Source organism: Vidua macroura, chromosome 20, assembly GCF_024509145.1.
Source record: "Vidua macroura isolate BioBank_ID:100142 chromosome 20, ASM2450914v1, whole genome shotgun sequence".
In the NCBI taxonomy this organism is placed as follows: domain Eukaryota; kingdom Metazoa; phylum Chordata; class Aves; order Passeriformes; family Viduidae; genus Vidua; species Vidua macroura.
The window spans coordinates 3142613-3163359 of NC_071590.1; the positions used below are offsets into that span (position 1 = coordinate 3142613).

A 20747-nucleotide genomic window follows, 5' to 3' on the forward strand; every position below is an offset into this window, starting at 1 on the left:
CACTGTGGCAGAGCACAAGACTGCAGCAGCACTTTCAGGAACAGCAGTTTTGTGTACCCACCCAGGACACAGCTTCACCTGACTTTTCTGCTTGCTGCAGCCTTCATGCCAGTGCCAGGTGAAGGACCACGGGCAGTCCAGAAGGCTTCCACAAGGCCAGGAGAAAATTGCAATAGTAGCAAAACCCCATGCATACACTCATTATATACTAAATACTTGAGCCAGGGAAGGGAAAGGAAAGGGCACATGAGTTATTGTGGGTCTTCAGAGATTTGTACTGGGTGCCTCTGGTGAAGCAGCTTCAGCTGCAGCAGGTCTGGTAGATGTGTAGAAGAACATGCCACTGCTTGGGTATCAGGTTAGTGCAGGACAGGCAGAGACTGTAGGTGTTGTTGTTTCTAGCCTCTGCCTATAGCAATGCAGCACTTGGTAGTTGTTGAGGTCAGCTCTTTATCAACACAGGGATGCTAATTCTTTGCTTGAAGGTGGGGAAGCTGAGCTTTGGAGGAATATGTGCTGATTTTAAAGGAAATACATTGTGTTTCACATGGCTGAATATCTCTTTCCTGCAAGGGAAACTTGCATTGCAAACACATTCTTTTCCCCTTGGGAAATTCTGGCTTTTCTGTGATCCAACTGCTGTTCAGATGAAGACCAAAGGAGTCACTTGTTTTAGGTTTAGGTTGGAGCCTAATGAAGAAAGAGGAACTGCTTGAATTTCTGCAGCCATTGCTGGTTTTCCTACTTCAGAGGGAAAGGAGAGGCATGGACACCCCTCACCTCACTGTCACAGGCACTGCTGGGGTTGGCTCTGAGGTGCCACCCTGCTGCAGACACAGGAGGCTTTGAGAAAACAGCATGAAATGGAAATACCAGCATGCAAGCAAAGCAGAGCTGCTTCCTTTGAGTAGACAAGGGTGGCTGGCCAGATCACACCTCCTGAACTTTATTTTGGTGCTGTTACTATAACACCCAGGAGCCACAATGCTCTGTGATGCCAATATTTCACATAGTTATTTAGTGCAGGAGAGAAGGACTCTGGCAACCAAATATTTTATGTGAAAGGGAAGCACAGTTTTGGGAGAGGATGTGGTATGCTCAAGATCACCTCACAAGTTATTGACAGAGTAAGACAGGTAAGTCAGTAGAAAGCCAAAAAACGCTTATAATGTATTGTAATTAAGAAATAGTTGGCTTCTGATTGTAATAGCCTAAATTATAACATCTGTATTGTCTCACCCTTTACATGAGACAAAAAATAGAAAAAAAGTTTTTCAAATGCCTCTCAGTTACCCCATCTCCAAGTCAAAAAAGGGCTTAATCCTACAATATCTTGTGGGGCCACACCACCATGAGGGACTCACAGCATCCATTTGCAGCCATCACCACTGCCCCAACATTCCTGCACGTGGATTGTCTCTGTCTGGCAGGGACCAGGCACCTGTGAAACAGCCTGCAGCTCTACTTAAACATCAAGCCAGAATCCAGCTGGGCAAGGAATATAAAAAAGTCTGGAAGAAAGAGAAAAAAGCTGCTCAGAAATGGTGCATTTATGAATGCAGCACATTTCTTGCCTCTGCTTCCTGCAGTCAGCAAGAGCAGCAGAGTATTAATCTGGCTGTTGCTGCTATTTGCTTTCACAACACGCTCCAGCAATAACATTCACTGTATTTTAGCTTTTCTCCAGAAATGGGCTTTTCAGTTTCCTCTGCTTGCCCGTGTTCAGGCAGGAGAGAGATCCTGAACAGCTTATATTAGGTAAAAGCCACTGGTTTGTCCAGTCCCAGTGGTGTGCAAGGCGTATTGGATTGCTGGAACTAGCCCAAATTTATGTCTGCACCCTTAACTGAGAAACAGGGATGGGGATGAGCAGGGAACTCCTGAGCTGTAAATAGATCAGTCAGCCACATGGCGTCATCTCTGCTCTGTACAAATATAGTTGAGAACATGCTGAGCAGAAGAAATAATTTTAATCAGCACATGCTCCTTTGCCAGCTCTGGAACTAGCATAAATACATTCCCACTTCTGCTGCTTTTAGCAGACTAGCTACTAAACTTTCTAGGACAGTGCCACACCTCAGGATCTACCTCATCTCATTCCTCAAAATCTGTGAAGGCTGTGTGTCCATGCCAGCAGAGGTGAGGATTCTTCAGCATCTGCTGAGAAAGTGGTGCCTGTGTGTGGCAGCAGCTCTCTGACCACAGACAGCAGGCACAGACTTTCCCAGGCATTTTCCCAGGGAAGGCTGTGAGAAGATCAGAGAAAAGAATGAGAAACAATTAATTTCTCCACTTGTTGCACCTGCTGTTGTGCACATGTGGAATGTGCTGTGGAGATTTGTTTACCAAAGGGTGATCTCTTAATTGGACACTGGATGGTGTTTGGGTGGATTGACCAATTAGGTCAAAGCTGGATCGGACTGGCTGGAAGGATTACTGAGTTTCTTAATAAGTACAGCATAATATAGTATATGTCATGTCAAACCATGACACTGATACAATAAATCAATTGATAAGCCTTCTGCAGTCATGGAGTCAATTCTAATTATTATCCAGCTGAAGGCCTGCAGCAACACCTGTGTTCCCAGATAGGTCAGGAGAAGCAGCTCCATAGTGTCCTCCTCCATCATCCCAGGGCATAGACATTGTGCCTGGGATGTCTTTGTAACTGTACCATTAGTGGTAAAAATACAGACTTCTCCATCTTTGAATGTGACACCTCCAGTGCTTTCATGTCAGACTTTCCTATCTCATGCAGATATGTGGGCAGATGTATAACAGTGGAGCTTTACAGCAGTGTAGTCTGTCTTCCTTAAATTTTTTTATAAAGGCCTTGCTCAAGAGCTGCTGGATCATAGTGGCTGCAAAAATAGTTGTGATGTGGGGGATAGTGAATGGGACAGTTAAGGAAAAGTAGGTACTTTACATAAAAAGTTACCATCTGTTTCAGAATATTCATTTGCCCCTGCAGATTGTTTACATGGACAGTGAAGCTTCAGTGAAGATGGCTGAGCTGATACAGTGTCTGCTGTAGCTGCTGAAGTGGCTGTAAATGCCCGCTATTAAATCCCTTGATGTAATTTCTCTCTCTTTGAGAACAGGGCTTGAAAAAATTCCCTGGGTGACCTCAGTGCTCTTTGAAGCAGATCTTTGGGTCTACTAATTTTTATAAAATAAAGGTGGGATGAATGTGGTTATAATTTCTCTCCAGTAATGGGCTTAGAGGACTCCCTTATATCTGACTGGTATCAGTGGTTTCCATTAAATGGACATAGGACCCAGAGTCACTTGTGTAATTCCCTGTGTATGTAATTTGTCCTATTCACATGAATGGTTGAAAATTCAAACTGGTTATTGTACTGGGTAGAGCTTGTATTGAATTGTCAGGACAACATGAGAAAATTGCACTGGGTACATTCACCCATTCTAGGGTAATCCATAAATAGCCTTTAGAGGTAATTACTCTATAAATTGAAAGAAAATCTGTAACAGCAGACAAGGAGTAGTACAAGATAAATGTCATGCAAGAAGTGAGGGAAGACACACTGCTTGAAATTGCTTTGGGAGCACTCCTAGGAGGTGTGGGCTTGGGGAGAGCTGGTCTGTACTGGAGGCAGCTGCTCAGAGCTCACAGAGGGGGACCTTGACAGGCTCAGGGTGCTGGCTTTCCCCTAGAGTGCATTCTTGCTTGCTTAGTTCTTCTTTTCATTTGCTTTCTTTTCCTCTGTCTGTTTGTCTGTCTTTTATGGTCTTGATAGTGGAAATTAAAGAGACCTTTGCTTTTCAAACCTACCTGATTATCCCTGGAATAGCACTAGCATGAACAGCTTCCTCCCTCAGAGACAAAGCAAAGATGCTTAGAGAGGTCAGAACAAAACTTCCCAGTCCCTCCCATTCTAACCTGATTTTAGACATTCAGATCTTTGTGCAGGAATTTTCCATGCTGCTTTGTGTTAGCTGTGAAATCCTTCAGTTGTGAGATGTATATAAACTTCTGCTGAACAGGTCAGCTAGTTCTTGAGAGTAAGGTTTAGAAGAAATAGGGGCTTTGCACCCGCTTTATGGGTAGGAAACTGAGGCACAGAAACATTGAGGCCAGATAAATAAAATGTCAAGCTGTTACTTCCTCACTGCAGAGTGTGTGAGTTTATGAACTTAACAATGTTCTTTTGACAGTTGTGTGAGTGGGATAAAAGCTAAATAGGAAAATGAGATGACAGATTTCACAGCTTCCCTGTTGAGGGTATTTGGAATAAAAAAACCCTCTCAGTTTTGCATGCTCTGTTAGGAGAAAGTGTCAGAAACACAGAAGCATACAGTTAGAGGTGGCAAGGTTCCCTGGCTGTGGATCCAGTCCTGCAGATATGCCCAGGCAGATGCCCAGGTGCATCAGGGGCAAATCTGAGATGCACAGAGAGCAAAAAAAGACACAGAAATTAAAGTTTCAGTCCACTAATCTTTATAAAATAAAGAATGTGTTTGTCTTTCCCTCCAGCAAAGGGCTTAGAGGACTCCCTTGTCTTCTGCCCCTGTTGCTGTGATCCTGGAGAAACCTGCTGTCACATTTGCTGGTAGCAGTTGTTATCTAATGAAGGTGTGGAGCTTTAAAAATCCCTGCCGTGCACTGGATGTCTCGCTGCTGGCTCATGCGTGTGAGCCTGAGCACACTGCAGGCAGAGATGTAGTGCTGGAGGCACTGCACTCCTCATGGCTCAGGTCATGTTTGCAGGGCAAATCCTGTCCCTGCCTCTGGCACAGCCTCTCTTGTTGCCCAGAGAGATGGTGGATGCCTCATCCCTGGACACATTCAAGGCTTGGTTGGACAGGGCTTGGAGCAAACTGCTCTAGTTGAAGACATCTCTGCCCATTGCAGGAAGGTTGCACTGGATGGTTTGTAAAAGTCCCTTCCCACCCAAACCATTCTCTGGTTCTCTGATCACCTCCAGTACTGTCCTCTGCGGAAGGTGACAGCTGACCAAACCATTAGCATAAATGGAAAAAATAGCAAAAGCTGCTTGGTCATGGGTGTGCTGACTTCTCCCCAGGATGACCTCAAGCTTGTTGGCATGTGAGATGATTTCAGGTGGATTGGAGATGTGGGATTTTCTTTTTCCTCCTGTGCACATAAGCAATAACTTTTTGGACCTAATAATCACGTTCCCCAGATCAAAGCTAAGTGATGAGCTTTCATCTTGCTTGGCTTGTGCTTAGATTCGAAGTCCCTTGGTGTGGGAGGCTCTGTGGCACTCAGATCAAACTCACACCAAGAGCTTTCTGCCTGGCAGCCACCTCTCTCTGCTGCAAACTGCCCATGGGATCTTTCTAGAACTTATGTGGCAGCAAAAATCTTTACTCACAGTTATCAAGTGTAAAGCTAGCAGCCTGTGTTTTGAGGCCAAAAGAGAGACTCTTTGCATCCTCTGAGAAGTCCTGATTTGCAGTGTAACATCCCCAGGATGTTCATGCTGCCCTGGTGGGCTCCTGTGGAGGAAGCACAGTGCTGGATCACTGGCATGTCCATGCAGCAGAGCCAAGCATTCCGCAGGAAGTACTTCCAGAGTAGTAAGGACCAGAACACACAAAGCTAGCCGTTGGACCAGCTTTAGAGCTCTTTCTGGATTTTAGCACCCTATGAAAACTGATAGATAAATAAATATCTTTATCCTGCTTTAACCCCTTCCTCACAGCTTCCTGGAAGTGAGAAAGAGAGTACTCAATTCCACAACATTAAAGGAATATTCACTTTGCCTGATTTCTCAAAAGAAACGAGATTCAGGTGTTACCTTCCACCTACTCTCCCCTCAGGATTTTGAGCTCATATGGCCTGTTTACACAGTGCCTGAAAGAATAAAAGTTTCCTGAAATGTTTCCTGAGCAGAGATATCCAGGTCAAACGTGTGTTTTATGCAGGTGTCAGGGGAAACACACCAATTGGGTGGTGGCAGTGGGCCCTAGGCATCCCAGCTCCCTGCTGATGGTTGGGGCATGGCATGCTCTGCATGACAGCACCCACCTGCTGCACCCCACGGCCTCTGCAGCTCCTCCAGCATGCTGCTGCTGACAGAGACCTTGGAAAGATGCCAGCTTTGGATCAGGCTTTACAGCCTGAGATAATCTCTCACTTCATTTGAAGATGGGATTTTAAAACTGCAGAGCAATGTGGTGAGTGGGAAGAGAACCCTTTAATGAACATAAAGATCCTAGTCAATGTATGTGTACATATAAACTGTGTAGCCACTTGGTGGCATTGGGCATCAGCTTTCCCAGTTTATCATTACTTCTGCAGTTGGCAGCACTTATATTTTTAATGACTTACTATTGGGGTCCTGTTATTGCAGGAGCCTTTTTCTCTATCTTTTTAGTGCAAGCCAGGCTCTCCCTGCCATTTTTGCTGAGGGAAACTCTAAAAGGTGAAATAAGTACAGTGTAAGGTTTCTGAAGCCAGAACACTGATCAGAAAGTCCACAATATTTTTTAATTTCATTATTTCTTTGTATTTGGAGTTAACTGTGGCTGCAAACATAAGTTTCATAATGATGAATCAAATGAGCAGTTGGTTCATTCAGAATACCAGAAGAAACCAGGGAGCAGCACATCACTCAGAGCACTCTGCTATAATGTAAAAGTTTGTGTACTGAGTGAAGATGAGTGCTTAGGAGATGGTCCAACATACCACACCAAAGGAGGAAACCAGCTGAGGGTCTTCATTTCTCTCCAAGCACTAGGATAAATCCATGATTTATCTACAGTTTCACTTGGAAGCTGAGAGGATTGCTGTAAAGTTGGAAGAGTCCACAGAAAACAATTCACAGAGTGTCTTTGTGGGGGGAAGGAAGTTAGCAGCATGTAGTACAGGACTCACCCAGCTATTGGTATGGGTAGGTGAAATGCATTTCTGTTGTGGAACTGTGCATTTTCCAGTTATTTCCCCCTTAGCTATAACCTTTTTATGAGAAATACGAGCCCATTTAAGCTAGGTACAGAAAAGGAAAAAAGTTCTGGTGGTGTTGCCCTTTCTCAGAGCATTTTGCACATTTTCCACTGTTCTTTTGGAGAGGTAGGGCTCTCTCCCAGTGCTGTGCAGGGTGTTTGAAACTGAGGGGTCTTCAGGGTAGAAAATGTAGGCAGAAAGAATGTTGTTTTTCTAATGTTGTGCAGACTGACACTGTCAGACTGACTTGGTCAGGGTTGTAAACCTGGAGGTCTTCCTTCCCTGCTTTCTGTGACTTCTTTGGCAGCTTGCAGAGACCCACAAGCTGGAATGTCATCATCATCCCAGCATCCTCCCAAGGATATTTTAGGAGCAGCAGCTCACAGTATTTACAGCATTGCATAATGCTCCAGCGGCAGCATTTCAATCCTATTTGGGATTCAGCCAATGTTTGTTGTCCTCCTTGGAAATGATATTGATTATTGGAGCTCAGTAGCCAATTATGGTCAATATGATACTCACCACCTCACACCCCAGGGTGATGTGCTAGGAAAGCTGCTCTACTTCCATTGTGGCTGCCAGTGAGGCTCTGGACAGACTCCATGCCTTGTAAATCACCTGTGCTTTGAATAAGCAGTTACTCACATCCTAAATGTTATTTGACATGTTGGCTGAGTTTGGTTTGCACAGAGACTGGCATTAGTTTGGTGCCTGTGCCAGTGGAGAGCAGCCCCACAGGCTTTTGGAGACCACCAGCACTTGGTACCCACTGTTGCATTGCCAGGAAAAATCATCCTGGACTATCACAATGATCACCTCTTGCTGAGGCTGGTGGTGTTCAATGCCAGAGACCATGGATGGAATGACAGCTTGAGTCTGGAAGCCTGCTCTTCCAGACTGGGGTAGTTGTCGTGTTGGGCAGCAAATGATGGTTATGGAGCCTGCAGGCAGCTGAACTGCTCCTGGTGCCTTCTGCTAGCAACTCTGCAAAGCCTTACACAGCAAAACCAGAAAAATCTTAAGGCTTCATCCCAATGAAAGGTCAAAACGAAAACCTTGATTATAAGAAACTAAGCCCAAATCTCTGACCTTTTAGACGTCTTTGTCAGCCAGAGTTGAGATGTCCCCCATGATCAGAAGTGGGAGTGACTGCACTCTGATAAACCAGTTACAAGAGGATCTTGAGAGCCCAGCAGACAGATTTCTGTCCAATGGAAGGACAAGGGATGTGGCAGTGCTGAAGCTGTGGGGGCCTGGAGCTCTGTTCTCCTGTGGGGAAAGTGGTGGTGATGGTGAGTTGGTACTGGAATGTGGGCAATTCCTCATTTTGCTCTTTATTTAGTACCTTATTCTGCCCGAGTCTGTGCTAATGTTACAGCTGGTGTTCTCGGCTCTCTCTGGGTTTATAGCATTCAACAGCTTCCTGGGCAAAGCACCATCCCACGTGGCTTATTAAATGCTATTTAGATGAATTTGTTGAGCCTTCAGCCTAGGTTTGTTTCATTAAAATTTGGGCTGTACTTTTCTATCTGGCTGCCTAGTGGAAACAGCATCCAAAATTGGTATTTCAATCACTTCCTATATATTTTTTTGAGTTAATTGAATCATGAGAAGCAGGTTACTTAAGCAAATGCAATGGCCCTTGTCACACTTCATAGGGCCTGTTAAACACATAAACCCAGAAATTATTAACACTTCTGAGTAATTACAAGTGCAATGCACAAATCAGCCTTCCTTCCCCCTGAGAAAGAGCTTGATGAGGTCTTCTTGGGGCAGCTCATCCAGCACAGCTGCTGCTGGAGTGAAATGGGATAATGCCTCTGTCCACCACAAAATACTGCATCTTCTATCAGATCCCTGGCCCAAAATGTGTTAAAATTGGTACTTAATGAATTGCAATCCTTATCACCTGTACAAAGCAGGAATATCATCTACTCTGTGTATAGAGCAGGAAGTGAGCTGTGATCTCGCTGCCAGAAATGAGTCATTACTGGACTTGGGCACACCTGGGATGTGCTCACTGCAGGTGGGATCAGCTGGTGAGACCAGGACCCTGGAACATATGTAGCTCAGCAGCAGTTGTTTTGAGCTCCAGCTTCTCCATGCCAGGTGATGCAGAAAGCTTGGATTTGGACGGGCTTTTCTGATGCAAAGGGCTGATGAGAAAATGGTATTTTGCTGCAATAATTTGCTTCAAGCACCTTGCACAGATCTCTCTGACGTAACATGCTATTGATTAATGCACACTTACCTCCTCTCCCTGGTGTCTAGTTTTCATTCCATGTAAGCTCTGATTATTAAAAAAGAAACATTGGCTTATGAAGCTAAATATCAAAATGCAGAAGCGGAACCCTCAGTGTCCCCACTGTTTGCAGTGTGTATGCTCAGGGTTGTTTTCATGCTACACACAATTGAGGTTATTGAAGAGAGCAAAACGTGTTTGTTATTCAGATCATTTTGGGTTTTCAGTGCTGTCAGTGTCTCAGGGAAGTGATGCCTGAGCATTCAGCGAGGGTGAGGTTAGGAATTCATTACACGGTGTGTGGGGCTGTACAGAAACAACTCCCAAAGGTCTCGTTGAAGGAGAAAGAAAGGATGGAGGAGCCAGGAGTGTGTGGACATGGAGACATGCAGGCACATGCCTAAAGTGCCAGAGTGCTGACTGCAAAAGCAGCAATGCAGGGGTCTGTGCTTTCAGACTCCTGGATGTCAGAGTCCAGGACATCCCTCTGGCTGCCCTGGCTGTCTCGAGACCCTGGCAGGGGGCTCGGAAACCTTGGCACAAAATCAAAAACACCTGTGGCTTCCATTTTAGCCCATGGAAAAAACTGCCAACTTTGTATGAGGAATTACAAGCCACAAGGATTTTTGAGTAGTGTGGTAGTTGGATTAACACAGGGTGAAAGAGTAGAATTTTAGGGTTTTGAAATAAAGGGTTCAGGGGGTCAAGATGGAGGGATTTGGGCATGTCCTGGCCTTCTTCTCCTTCTTGCCCTCCATGTCTTGCTGTGCTGGTGACACTTTTCTATTGGTTTAAGGCACAGACACACTGTCCAACATCAATGACAGATATTGGCACGTTATTGTAAACACAGCACACGGAGTTTTTGGTATAAAATGTAAACACTGCCCTGAGGGCAGACAGAATGCCATGGCCGAGCTACTGGACAGAGCTCAGCAGGGCAGAGAAAGAATGTTCTAGATAAGGGAAAATAAACAACCTTGAGAAGCTGATCCTACACATTCAGACTCCTTCTTTGGCTGCACGGGCTGGGAGAAAAGAACTTCTACAATCTTGGGGTCACAGAGACACCCAGGCCCCGAGATCTGGGCTGCATCTCACCTCTGAGCTGAGTGTGTAGGCCTCCCCTGGCATGTCTGCTGTGTCCTTGCTGGCTGGATCTGCATCTGAGATCAGGTTCCTTACACCAAGTAGATTTAGCTGGGATTATGCATTTGTTAGTCTGGATCTGAACTGTTTGTTTCTATAATTTGCCAAGTAAAAATCAAAAATCCAGAGAATCCTAGAGCAGTGTATGTCTTCATTCCAGAATCTGCATCTCGTTTTCTGGGCTGTTAATACATTAAGGGTTTTTAAAAACAGTTAATAATTTGTATTAAATGGTTTAGCTGCAGATTTTTAACTACTTAACCACAAAGATTAGAAGCAAGTGGAATGAGATTATTCTTAGTATTTTCCATTTCCAAAGTAATTGGTATTATTTTAGAATGTGCTTACTTTGTAATCCCTAGTATATGTGATAACATCATCCATCCCTTGCAGAGCTGTGTGGTTCTTCTGCTTTAGAGATGGAGACAGGAGCCCACAGATGCACAGGGGGCCTGCTCTGCATCTTCAAAGACTAGGGATAGTGCTCAGGGTGCTCTGTCAACCTCCATCTCCAGTCCAGGAGTACAAAATTTGGGTTTAGATTAGAGCAGGAAAATGGAAACAAAAGAGGCCAGAACAGCTTGAGTAAAATGTTTGGAGAAATTGTATGATAGAGATTTAAGTCCAAGACCACTGTGCTGCTTTGAAAGTGAACCAGCTGGAGAATCCCCATAGAATTATCTTGAGAGAGATTTCAGGTTGGAGTTACGATTTAATAGAAAGATTGCAATAAATGCAATGATCCACAGAAGACTGGCACAAAGTCAGAGTACAGCCTGACACTCTGTTGGTCAGGGTGCCGATCACAGTCTTGTCAAATGACGGTTGCAGTCAAAAGCCATGGTCCTGTGGAAGTTCTCTTCCTCTTCTGGGTCCATCCAGTGGTGGAGGTGGTGGTAGTGTTGAGATTATATAGGCTCAGGTTCAGTCAGGAATGCTCAGTACCTCCCCCAGGGGGGAGTTTCACAGTGGAATGATATAATAATGTGAGTCATAGGATATTTTGGGGAGTTCCAGCTCCTATTCTGGTGGTGCCCATTATGGCCCATTAGCAAAGATTCCCCCTTCAGGATGGGTGTGACTGTGCTGGTGCTTCCCCAAAGGGGAGTTATCACAGCTGAGTCATTGGTGTGAAGAAGAAACACTACCCAGCCTCAAAGGGTTTGCTTCTTCTGCTTTATCTAATTTAACACCCAGCTTGTAGCCTGGGGTGTCAGGTGTGGGATGGGCAGCTCCTGCAAGCGACCTATAATGAAAAGTTTGTCAGGAATGATGTAGAGGGGAGTAGAATAAACAGTTTGTTTAGACCCACACTGGCACTCTCCTTCTGTAACCACATGACCACCACAGGTTGTTTCCCCTTGGGAAGGTCAACAGAATTGGTCACTGGCATCCAAGTGAATTGCTGAATCACCTGCAGTTCCCTGTGTTGTCCTTGATAATCTGTGTGAATCCTGCCATGGAAAGTGATGTAATCAGTGCATGAAGGAGTGTCACAGTATGAACCTGTGGAGCAGCATGGGAAGCCCAGGAGGTTGGGATAAGGGGGCTCATTTCATTCCTTGCACTGAGGTCCATGCTAAGCACATAATGGCACATGGTGGACCTGGCTCTCTCTGCCTCTAAAATAAACCTCTGTCCTCCCCTTCTGTCTCTGCAGAGCTTCCTTCCTCGGAACACTTGAGTGTGGCCGATGCAACATGGCTTGCCCTCAACGTGGTGTCTGGTGGAGGCAGTTTCTCCAGCTCCCAGCCCATCGGAGTGACCAAAATTGCCAAGTCAGTCATAGCACCCCTAGCTGACCAAAACATCTCGGTGTTTATGCTCTCCACCTATCAGACGGACTTCATCCTGGTAAGAGGACATGAGGGGACCAGGCAGAGTTATTGCCACCAGAGGAAAGTTCAGCTGGGCAATTCTGGGAACAAGTTGTCTGGGAGTGGCAGAAGTACCGAAGTCTGCTTTCCCCAGAGCTCTGTTCCTTGTAGTTAGGCCCTCTGACATCTCAGGAGCTTTGGGATGAAGCATTTGTTGTCATGGGTTGTCTGGTGTCCAATGAGTGCTCAGCCCACACAACAGTTTCTCCTGAAATGGAGATACTGATAGCACTTCCCACCATCACTCAGACATTGGTTTTCTGAAAGTTATAGGAACATAGTGTCTGCTGTCAGGTTGGCTGGTGATGGCCAAGAGGCTCCAAAGTTGTTTTGGTTATAGACAGCCAAACTGTCTTTCTGTGTCACACACACATGTGTGCATGCACACAAGGCATAGCCTTATTTCCTGAGGAAACAAGACTGAAGAACATGCAGTGCTGAGCTGTTGCAGGAATGCTGGAAAAGAGGTGAAGCATCTCCCACTTAGAAATCTCCACATTCTTTTTACAATCATAAAAGCAGTCTGGTGCTTAATCCTACTGATACTCACAGTGATATCACCAAGTGTGCTTCTCTTAAGATACACCTAAATGGTAACTATCCACTGCCTCAAGCAGGAGTTGTGTCCACTTTGCTGTGCACTAAAACACTGCAGTGTTTTGTCATTTCTGGTGCATATCCAGATAATACCATAAAATAAGATATCCAGATAATACCATCACCAAATAATCCTGTTGTCCCCTTCAGGTGCGTGAGCGAGACCTGCCCTTCGTGATGCACACGCTGGCTGCCGAGTTCACCATCCTTAGAGTAGTGAATGGGGAGACAGTGGCTGCCGATGACTTTGGGGTAACAAATGGATTTGTCAAACCAAAACTAGGTAAGGACCAGCACAGGCTCAGCTTGCCAGGGATTTGGTCTCCCTGACACATGGGGTGGAAGTTCTGCCTCCTAGCTTCCTTCAACATTTGGGTGAATATTTATTCTGTTGTAAGATTATAATCTTACAAGCCTCTTCAAGTACAACCAAGGATTTGAGTAGGTTCTTAACTTTCTGAGCAGTGCTAGTAAGTTTGGCTGAATTTTGGCCTTCTAATGCTAGTTTTTCTAAAGAAGACATGCCTTTAGTAGGACAGAAGGTTAAAGTACAGTTCGTTGCAGTTACAAAAATAATGTTGTCTGTAGCCCATATTTCCATGCTTCAACATTCCAAAGGAAAATGGCTTCTCTAAAAGCTTGTTTAAGTATTGCAGTGATGCACAGAGAAGATTGTTTTTCAACTTTCACACTTCAGTGCCAGTGAGGATCAAGGCCACAACGAGCCCAGGGCTGTACAGAACCTTAGGATGTTTGCAGGCTAAAGAAGCAAGTATCAAGCCAAAGGGCACAATCAGGAAAAGGAAAAACTTACATACATATGCTTACCTACAGACATGTGTGTAATTTTTTGCCCATAACCAGACAAAGCAGGGATCAGTTATTATGAAGTGCCACTCAGTTTCATCACTCAAGAGCTAACAATCACCTTGTTTAAGAAAATGAGTCTTAAAAAAAAAGCATCAAGAAAGGGCACAGTGAGACACATGTTGATAATGCACCAGTCCACAGTTTGCTGTGTTGCTCTATTAGGTTGTTCTGTATTGTTCTATTAGGTTGCATGCCTAAATGCTGGCTGCTTCTCAGCCACTGTCTGCAATCTGTTAGACAAACTGCTGTGTGGCAGCTGGTTTTTAATTTTTCAAGATATTATGGCAAAATAGGTCCCCAGAAATGAGGGAAAACAGGATGGACTGCCAGCAACCACAGCATTCCATAGCCCTGCCTTTTCATGGTGGAAGCCTGCCTTTTTTTCCACTTTCCAGTTTCTCTTGGCCCCTCCTTTAGCTTCCCCCTCATGTCATGTGGATGCACCCAATGTCCTGAAAGCCCCTCAGAGCAGAGAGCTGGGCAGGGTATGCAGGGTAACACCACCCTATACCTTAGGAGACCAGCAGAGGAGCAAATTATCCACAGGCCCCTGTCTGAGAGCCAGCAGGGCTTCAGCAATGAGGCACTGCCTTACAAATACTGTCAGCTTTCTCTGTAACCATTGCCAGGGCATGGATAACACAGCTGATGGGACAGGAGCCTGCTGCAGATGTGGCTTCATAGCTGTGTGTGTCTGTGTGTTTCTCTTTCAGTTCAGAGGCCTGTCATTCATCCTCTTTCCAGCCCAAGTAATATGTTCTGCGTCACCAGCCTGGATCCAGATACCCTTCCCACTGTTGCTACACTCCTCATGGATGTCATGTTTTACTCCAATGGGTAGGTCCTGCAGGGAGATGGGCTTCCAGGAGAGGTGTGCCCAATGTCTGGAGGCACAGATTGCTCCTCTGGCATGCCAGGGATCTGCTGTGGCCGTGTGCTGCTCCAGTGCTCTGCACTGAGGGAGGTTTTATAGGCTCAAGAGGGTTGTCCTGACAGGTGGAAGCCAAACAGGTGTTTGAGGGTGCCCAAAGACATCTGCTGGCTTTGGAAAGCTGAGCTTTTTCAGAGTGAGGGTGAGAGTAGCCATGCGGTCAGTGTGTTGCATATCCACACAGGGCCAGAGCGTGTACAGCTGGCTGGATTGCTGCCCCTTGGTGCCCATGGCTCCTGGCCCACAGCTTCTTGTGAGGGGACCTTGAGGCGTGTCAGTTGTGGGGACTGGATAGTTTTCCACCTGCAAAATAAAAAAAAATCAAATCAGTATAATACAACAGAACTCAGTTTCAATTCCCTAAGTCAATGTAAGAACATTTCTGGTTCCACTGGTTATATCTGCTTTAAAACCCCTTTTTTGTGCTCTTCTAGCCACAGTTAATGTAGTTCTCTTCTGTTTCTTCAGAGTAAAAGACTCAGTGGTGGGCAACGAAGACTCGGGACACATTCGCTTTTTCTCCTTTTCTCTCATTGAGGGTTACATCTCCCTGGTCATGGATGTCCAGACGCAGCAGAGGTGAGCTTTGCTCTTAGATAACCTGGACCTTCAAAAAAAGGGCTGTTCCCAAAGGAGCAGGAAGCAGCTTAGACTCCTTGTTTTAACTATTTGGACTGTCTTGTATGAGTGTCATGAGCCTGTACACCTTGTCACTTTTCTGAGTAAAATCTGGCATTTTAGTTCCAGTGTCTAAATTTTGGATTGGTCTGTCCAAGTCCTCAGTGAAATCACAAATCAATGTGATATAGGGTTAGCTCACTTTCAAAAGAGGAATACTGGAGCAAAGTGATTTTTGCACTTCTATTCTGTTCCTCATTAGTTGTACTTGTAAGAGCAAAACCCAAAAGAAAAACCTGGTGTAGGTGTTTGAAGTTTTCCTTGATTGGAAAAGGATAAAAGCCAATATCAGAGTGGGGATGTCAGTGATGCTGTCCTCCTGCTTTGCTTTTACACATGGATGGGCTTGGTTCAGAGTCTTCTTATGACGATAATGTCCCAAGCCATCAGTGTGCAGTGGGAGCCCATGAATTGTTTGTCTAGCAAGGAAGGAGCCAGCTTGTGAGCAGTCACCCTCTGTGTGTGTGTGTCTGTGCTTCTGCAGCTGTGCAGCACGGGAGGCTCTGAGGTCTGGAAGCTAGAGGGATGCTGTACTCAGCAGTACTTATATTTGCTTTTGACATACAGAGCAGTTTGGGTTTGGTTCTTGGGGGTGAATCCCCTGCTTCAGGGATTTGTTTTTCAAAGTAATAAATTGCTCTCCTGAAAGTTTCTCTGACCTTATTGGAGTAAACCTTTGTCTGTCTTAAGAGGAGCCAGAGGGCTGGAGCTTCAGCCTGGGGTGTGGGAAATCTGGGGAGCCAATTCTTCTCTCTCACAGGCTGCCTGCTTCACCTTGGGCAACTCTCTTAGCCTCTGGCCTCCTTCCCCTTGCTAAGAAATAGAGACCTCTGCAGTGGTCCCAGGACGGGATGGAAAAAAGCACTGATGGTGCTCAGACACAAAACTGGTGGTTACTGTTCACATTCCTGAGAGCAGGCATGGAAACATATTCCATACCTAGCTGTTTCCAAGTGCAGCTCAAATCAAACCTTCACAGTTTCAACATTTGTAAAGCTGGGACACAGCCTGTTGCTTACAATTTTTTTCCCCTGCCTCTCTGGGTACCTATGCCCACCTCCAGCAGGAGATGCTGATTTGCCATAGGATACCTGGAGGATCAGGCAGGTGCATCTGCCCCACCTGCCTTGAGTCCTCCCAGTTTGCCCAAGCTACTGCCCCATTATTGTTGGCTTCAAAGCAGATTCCCTACAGGCAGAATCTGACACTCTGCTGTGTTTCAATTGCTATGTGTCGCACTACGACACAAAATAACTCACACGTTCACACTAGATGCAAAAGAGGGGAAAAAAGAGGAAGTTTATTCCTGACCTCGCAATATATAGAGTTCCAAAAGTGACAGTGGATTGGAGGATGAAATTGCCATTTCTCCAACCACATTGGTCAAACCAACAGTCTATCAATTCTTTCCTCCCACAAAGAAAAATGCAAAACAATCATTATTTACATGAACATGTGTGAGAACTCCAGTAGAAATATGTAAACATCAGAAGGCATAGAAAACTTTTTAAAGAACTTTAGAACTTTTAAAAGAACAGGGCGACAGCTATGTTTGGTGTTCCTTTTTTTTTTTCCAGATTTCCTAATAATTTGTTGTTTACAAGTGCATCTGGTGAGCTCTGGAAGATGGTGCGGATTGGTGGGCAGCCTCTTGGCTTTGGTAAGTAACATTTGGAGGATCAGTTGGTGTGCAGGCAGGCAGGCACTCACCTCAGGGCCTTCAAGAAGTATGGAAAAATCCATCAGAGCTGATGCTTTTTAAGAGCCAGCAGCTTAACATGACTTTGTGAGCTGAGATTTTCAAATAGAAGCCTCACTCCTATTAAGTTTGACTTCTGAATATACTCCTGGAAGTGCTACATGCTCAACAGTTCCAGCTACATTGCATTCCTGTGCTGGACTTTGGGGGTGGCTACAGCTGGGGTTTTGGTTAAAGAGAAAAACTGGACTAAAAGGTGGCATGGGAATTCATTGTAGATTACTGAAATCAGTGGTCAGAAAGCAGTGTCATACCCCAGTGCAGTGCTTGGGTAATTCTGTGATTCTAGTGGACTTTTTATAGATTTATGGCAGTCCAAGTAGAGGTCTTGTTCACAGATGTGTTTCACATCCAGTCCTGCACATGTTTTTTCTACTCAAAAGAATATTGGTCCTGAGTAGCACAGAGCAAATGCTTCATGTCTGCAGGAGTGTTCTTGTTATTTCTATGTCCCCTGGAATTTTAAGGGTCTGATCTGAGTAATGCAACAAAGGCCTGATCTTCAGGAAATGCAGTGGCTCCTTCCTGTGGGCTCTGAACCAGTTACAAAATACAAGCTTCAAGGAATATTTTTGAAAATTGGGCCAATTTTTGTATTTATTTGCAACTTCTACACCAGACCACCAATAGTGGCAATAAGGAAATTTTTATGTTCTTTCTCTTTAGACATCTTTGAGGAAAATATGTAAAAATAGCATGATTTGTCATTGATAGCACATCAGGACATTGCCCTGGCCCCTAAATATTTGATGTTTAAATATGTTAATTTAAAATCAAGTTCAGATGTTGAATTTGAATCAGTGAAACTCCAGGTTTCATCTGATAACAGTGATCTGCAAGAAACAAGACAGATGAACCATTTACATTTCATTTAAAGCCTAGAAGGCCAAGTAAATAGCCCAGATGGCAAATTGAATCCCAGGCTGCATCCAAAGAAGCATGGTCAGCAGGTTGAAGGAGGGGATTCTGCTTTTCTAATGTGCTCTTGTGAGAGCTCAGTGGAGCCCTGCACACAGTTCTGCTGTCCCCAACATAAGAACATGGAACTCTGGAGCAGGTCCAGAGGGGGCCATGAAGTGGATGGGAGGACTGGAGCACCTCCCCTATGGAGACAGGCTGAGAGAGTTGGGGCTGGTCAGCCTGGAGAAGAGAAGGTTGGGTGGAAACCTCACAGCACCTCCGGGGCCTGAACGGGCTACAGGGAAGCCAGAGAGGGACTTTGCATCAGGAACTGGAGTGAAGGACAAGGGGGAACAGGTACCAAGCAAAAGAGGGGAAATTCAGGCCAGATATCAGGAAGAAATTCTCCCCTGTAGGGTGGTGAGACTCTGGCACAGGTACCCCAGGGAGGCTGTGGATGTCCCAACCCTGGCAGGGTTCAGAGCTAGGTTGGATAAGGCTTTGAGCAGCCTGCTCTAGTGGGAGGTGTCCCTCCCATGGCATGGGGGTTGGGATCAGAGGATCTTTAAGGTCCACTTCAACTCCTTAACAATCTATGATGATTCTGTGGTGAAATTGGTGTGAAATCCTATTTCAGGGGCTGTGGTGGGCTGCAGCCTAGGAACCATGTGTCCATGCTGACTAATGGGTCAGCATCTCCTCTTTCAGAGTTGCAGGGCCAAGTGTTCAATCACAGAGAAAAACGGATGTTAAGGATAAATGGGGCTGAGCTTTGTGCTTTCTTGTTGAACATTGTTCAGTGCCTTTCTTTGGACCTCTAAATCATTCCAGTTCTAATTGTTTTGTGCCTTTGGAGAACGTGCATTTCTCTGTAGCAAAAAGAAGGTAATAAAACTAAATGTGCAATGTATTGTTGTGGCTCAAAAGCTTGATTGTGTGAGAAAGAATACATTTTATTACAGAGATTCCTTCTGATTGGAGTTTGTGAAGACAAACTTCTCCATATGTAGGCATGGAGCTGGTGAGCCCTGAGACTTTTGCAAGCCCCTCCAGACAATGTTTTTTTATCTCCCCACAGATGAATGTGGAATTGTCGCTCAGATTTCTGAGCCTTTGGCCGCAGCCGACATCCCAGCCTACTACATCAGTACTTTTAAGTTTGATCACGCCTTGGTGAGTATGAATACAGCTTCTTTGGAGCAGGGGAGATCTTTTCCTGAGGAGAAAACATTATGAGAATGTATAGCTCGTTGGGAGTGCCTTTTCTCCAGTGTAGCCCAGCAAACTCCTGTCTTCAGCCTCCTGGCTGTCACTGCCCTGGGTGAGAGGCTCCTGAACCAAGCCTGCCCTACCCAAGGCAAAGCTGTTTTAGTGAGTGTTGTTCTCAGTCTTTAACTGCAGTGATGAAAACTTCACAACCTTCTTCCACTGCATCTGTATCTTCTATTAGAAACAGCCACAAACCCTTCCATTTGCTTCCAAAAACAGGCTCCAGACTCTCAGGACAGTGCTGTGACAAGCCACCCTTAAGGGGAAGGTGCTTCCTCAGGTTCTTCCTTCCCCTTAAGGGTGGGTCATCATAGGTTCCTTTGTGTGTTGGGAACTTTTTGGACAGTCTACCAGTAGCAGACCCCTGCCTTCATCTCTTGGTGTCTGCATTGTCCAAACCTTTGCTTTCTGAGACCCATCTATTAGCTTTGCTGTCCCTGCATCTTCCTGGTTTTTGATAAACAAGCAATAATTGCCAGCACAGCAGGAAAAGGTGATTTTGAAGGAGATAAGGTTGTTCCCATGTTTGTTCTCATGAGTGCCCATAAGCAGTTGCAGCACAGTCATCAACACAAGAGTCTTGCCATCCTTGGAGAGTTCTTTTTTTTTTTTTTTATACTGATGGATATTTTACTATCTAGGCCTACCTCTGCTCTCCCTTTGCAAAGAAGACACCCTCAAAAATGAGGGATTTCCCTAGAAAAGGAAAATGCAATGCCTGTAGCCACAGATGGTATGGCATTTGTCTTGGAACCCGTTTCCCTGATCCTGGAGGAGGGAATCAGCTGCTTTACATTATTCAGTTGTTTGTTGTCTGGTTTTTTTTTTTTTCTTTTTCTTAAATGTGCCCTTTATTGCATTATTCTTCTCTTTCCATCACTTGCAAATTCACTATTCAAGTCCCACCTTTGACCTGTAAAAGCTCTAGTGAGATCAAAGCAGGTTTGGGGGTTTTATAATTACTTTGTTTTTTCACAGTTGGTGTGAACCATTCACAGCTGATAGGTCACGTGTGTAAAGAGTAAAAGTAAATATTATTTCAGATAGCAAAGGTCAGAGTGTTATATATGTTTGTCTTATATTTTTTAATATTAACTGTGCTGATAAGATAAGCTAATAAAACACCATTTAAAAATCAATACTGTTAGCTTTGCCTCCCATTTCTGCCCATTGTGTGGCCCCAGGTGTGCACTTTTTGTGCAGAGCACAAGGTGCAGAGTGCTTCTGCATGTCAAGCCATATCTGGAGAGCTCAGCCCCATCAGCTAAAATAGATATGTAGCTGAAAACTTACACCACACAATTGCTCTGCAGGCAGCTCCACCTTGTCAGAGCTGCCTCCAGGCCCCACAGATCCTGCTCACAGCAGCTGGCAGGGTATTAGGGGGGCCATGCAGGTCTGCAGGTCTTCCTTACTCCAAGCAGTGTTTCAGTGTTTTTCTTTGCTGCTTACTGTTTTCTTTATGTATGGTTTTAAAAGCCTTTTCACCTGGACAGTGCTGTTCTAGTTGTCAAACCCTTCCATCCTTTGGAAAGTGCCTTTTT

The 20747-nt window shown here is 45.1% G+C and overlaps 1 protein-coding gene across 2 annotated transcripts in view; it reads left to right on the forward strand.

The window, feature by feature from the left end:
- The window catches only part of CASTOR2 (cytosolic arginine sensor for mTORC1 subunit 2), a 117372-nt gene that overhangs the window by 93788 nt on the left and 2837 nt on the right, over positions 1-20747 (forward strand). For both annotated transcript variants that reach the window (XM_053995709.1, XM_053995711.1), the window contains 6 exons: positions 11983-12176; positions 12947-13079; positions 14380-14503; positions 15066-15176; positions 16853-16935; positions 19013-19107. In XM_053995709.1, the coding sequence (XP_053851684.1) occupies positions 11983-12176; positions 12947-13079; positions 14380-14503; positions 15066-15176; positions 16853-16935; positions 19013-19107 (740 nt within the window). The remainder of the gene's footprint in view (positions 1-11982; positions 12177-12946; positions 13080-14379; positions 14504-15065; positions 15177-16852; positions 16936-19012; positions 19108-20747) is intronic.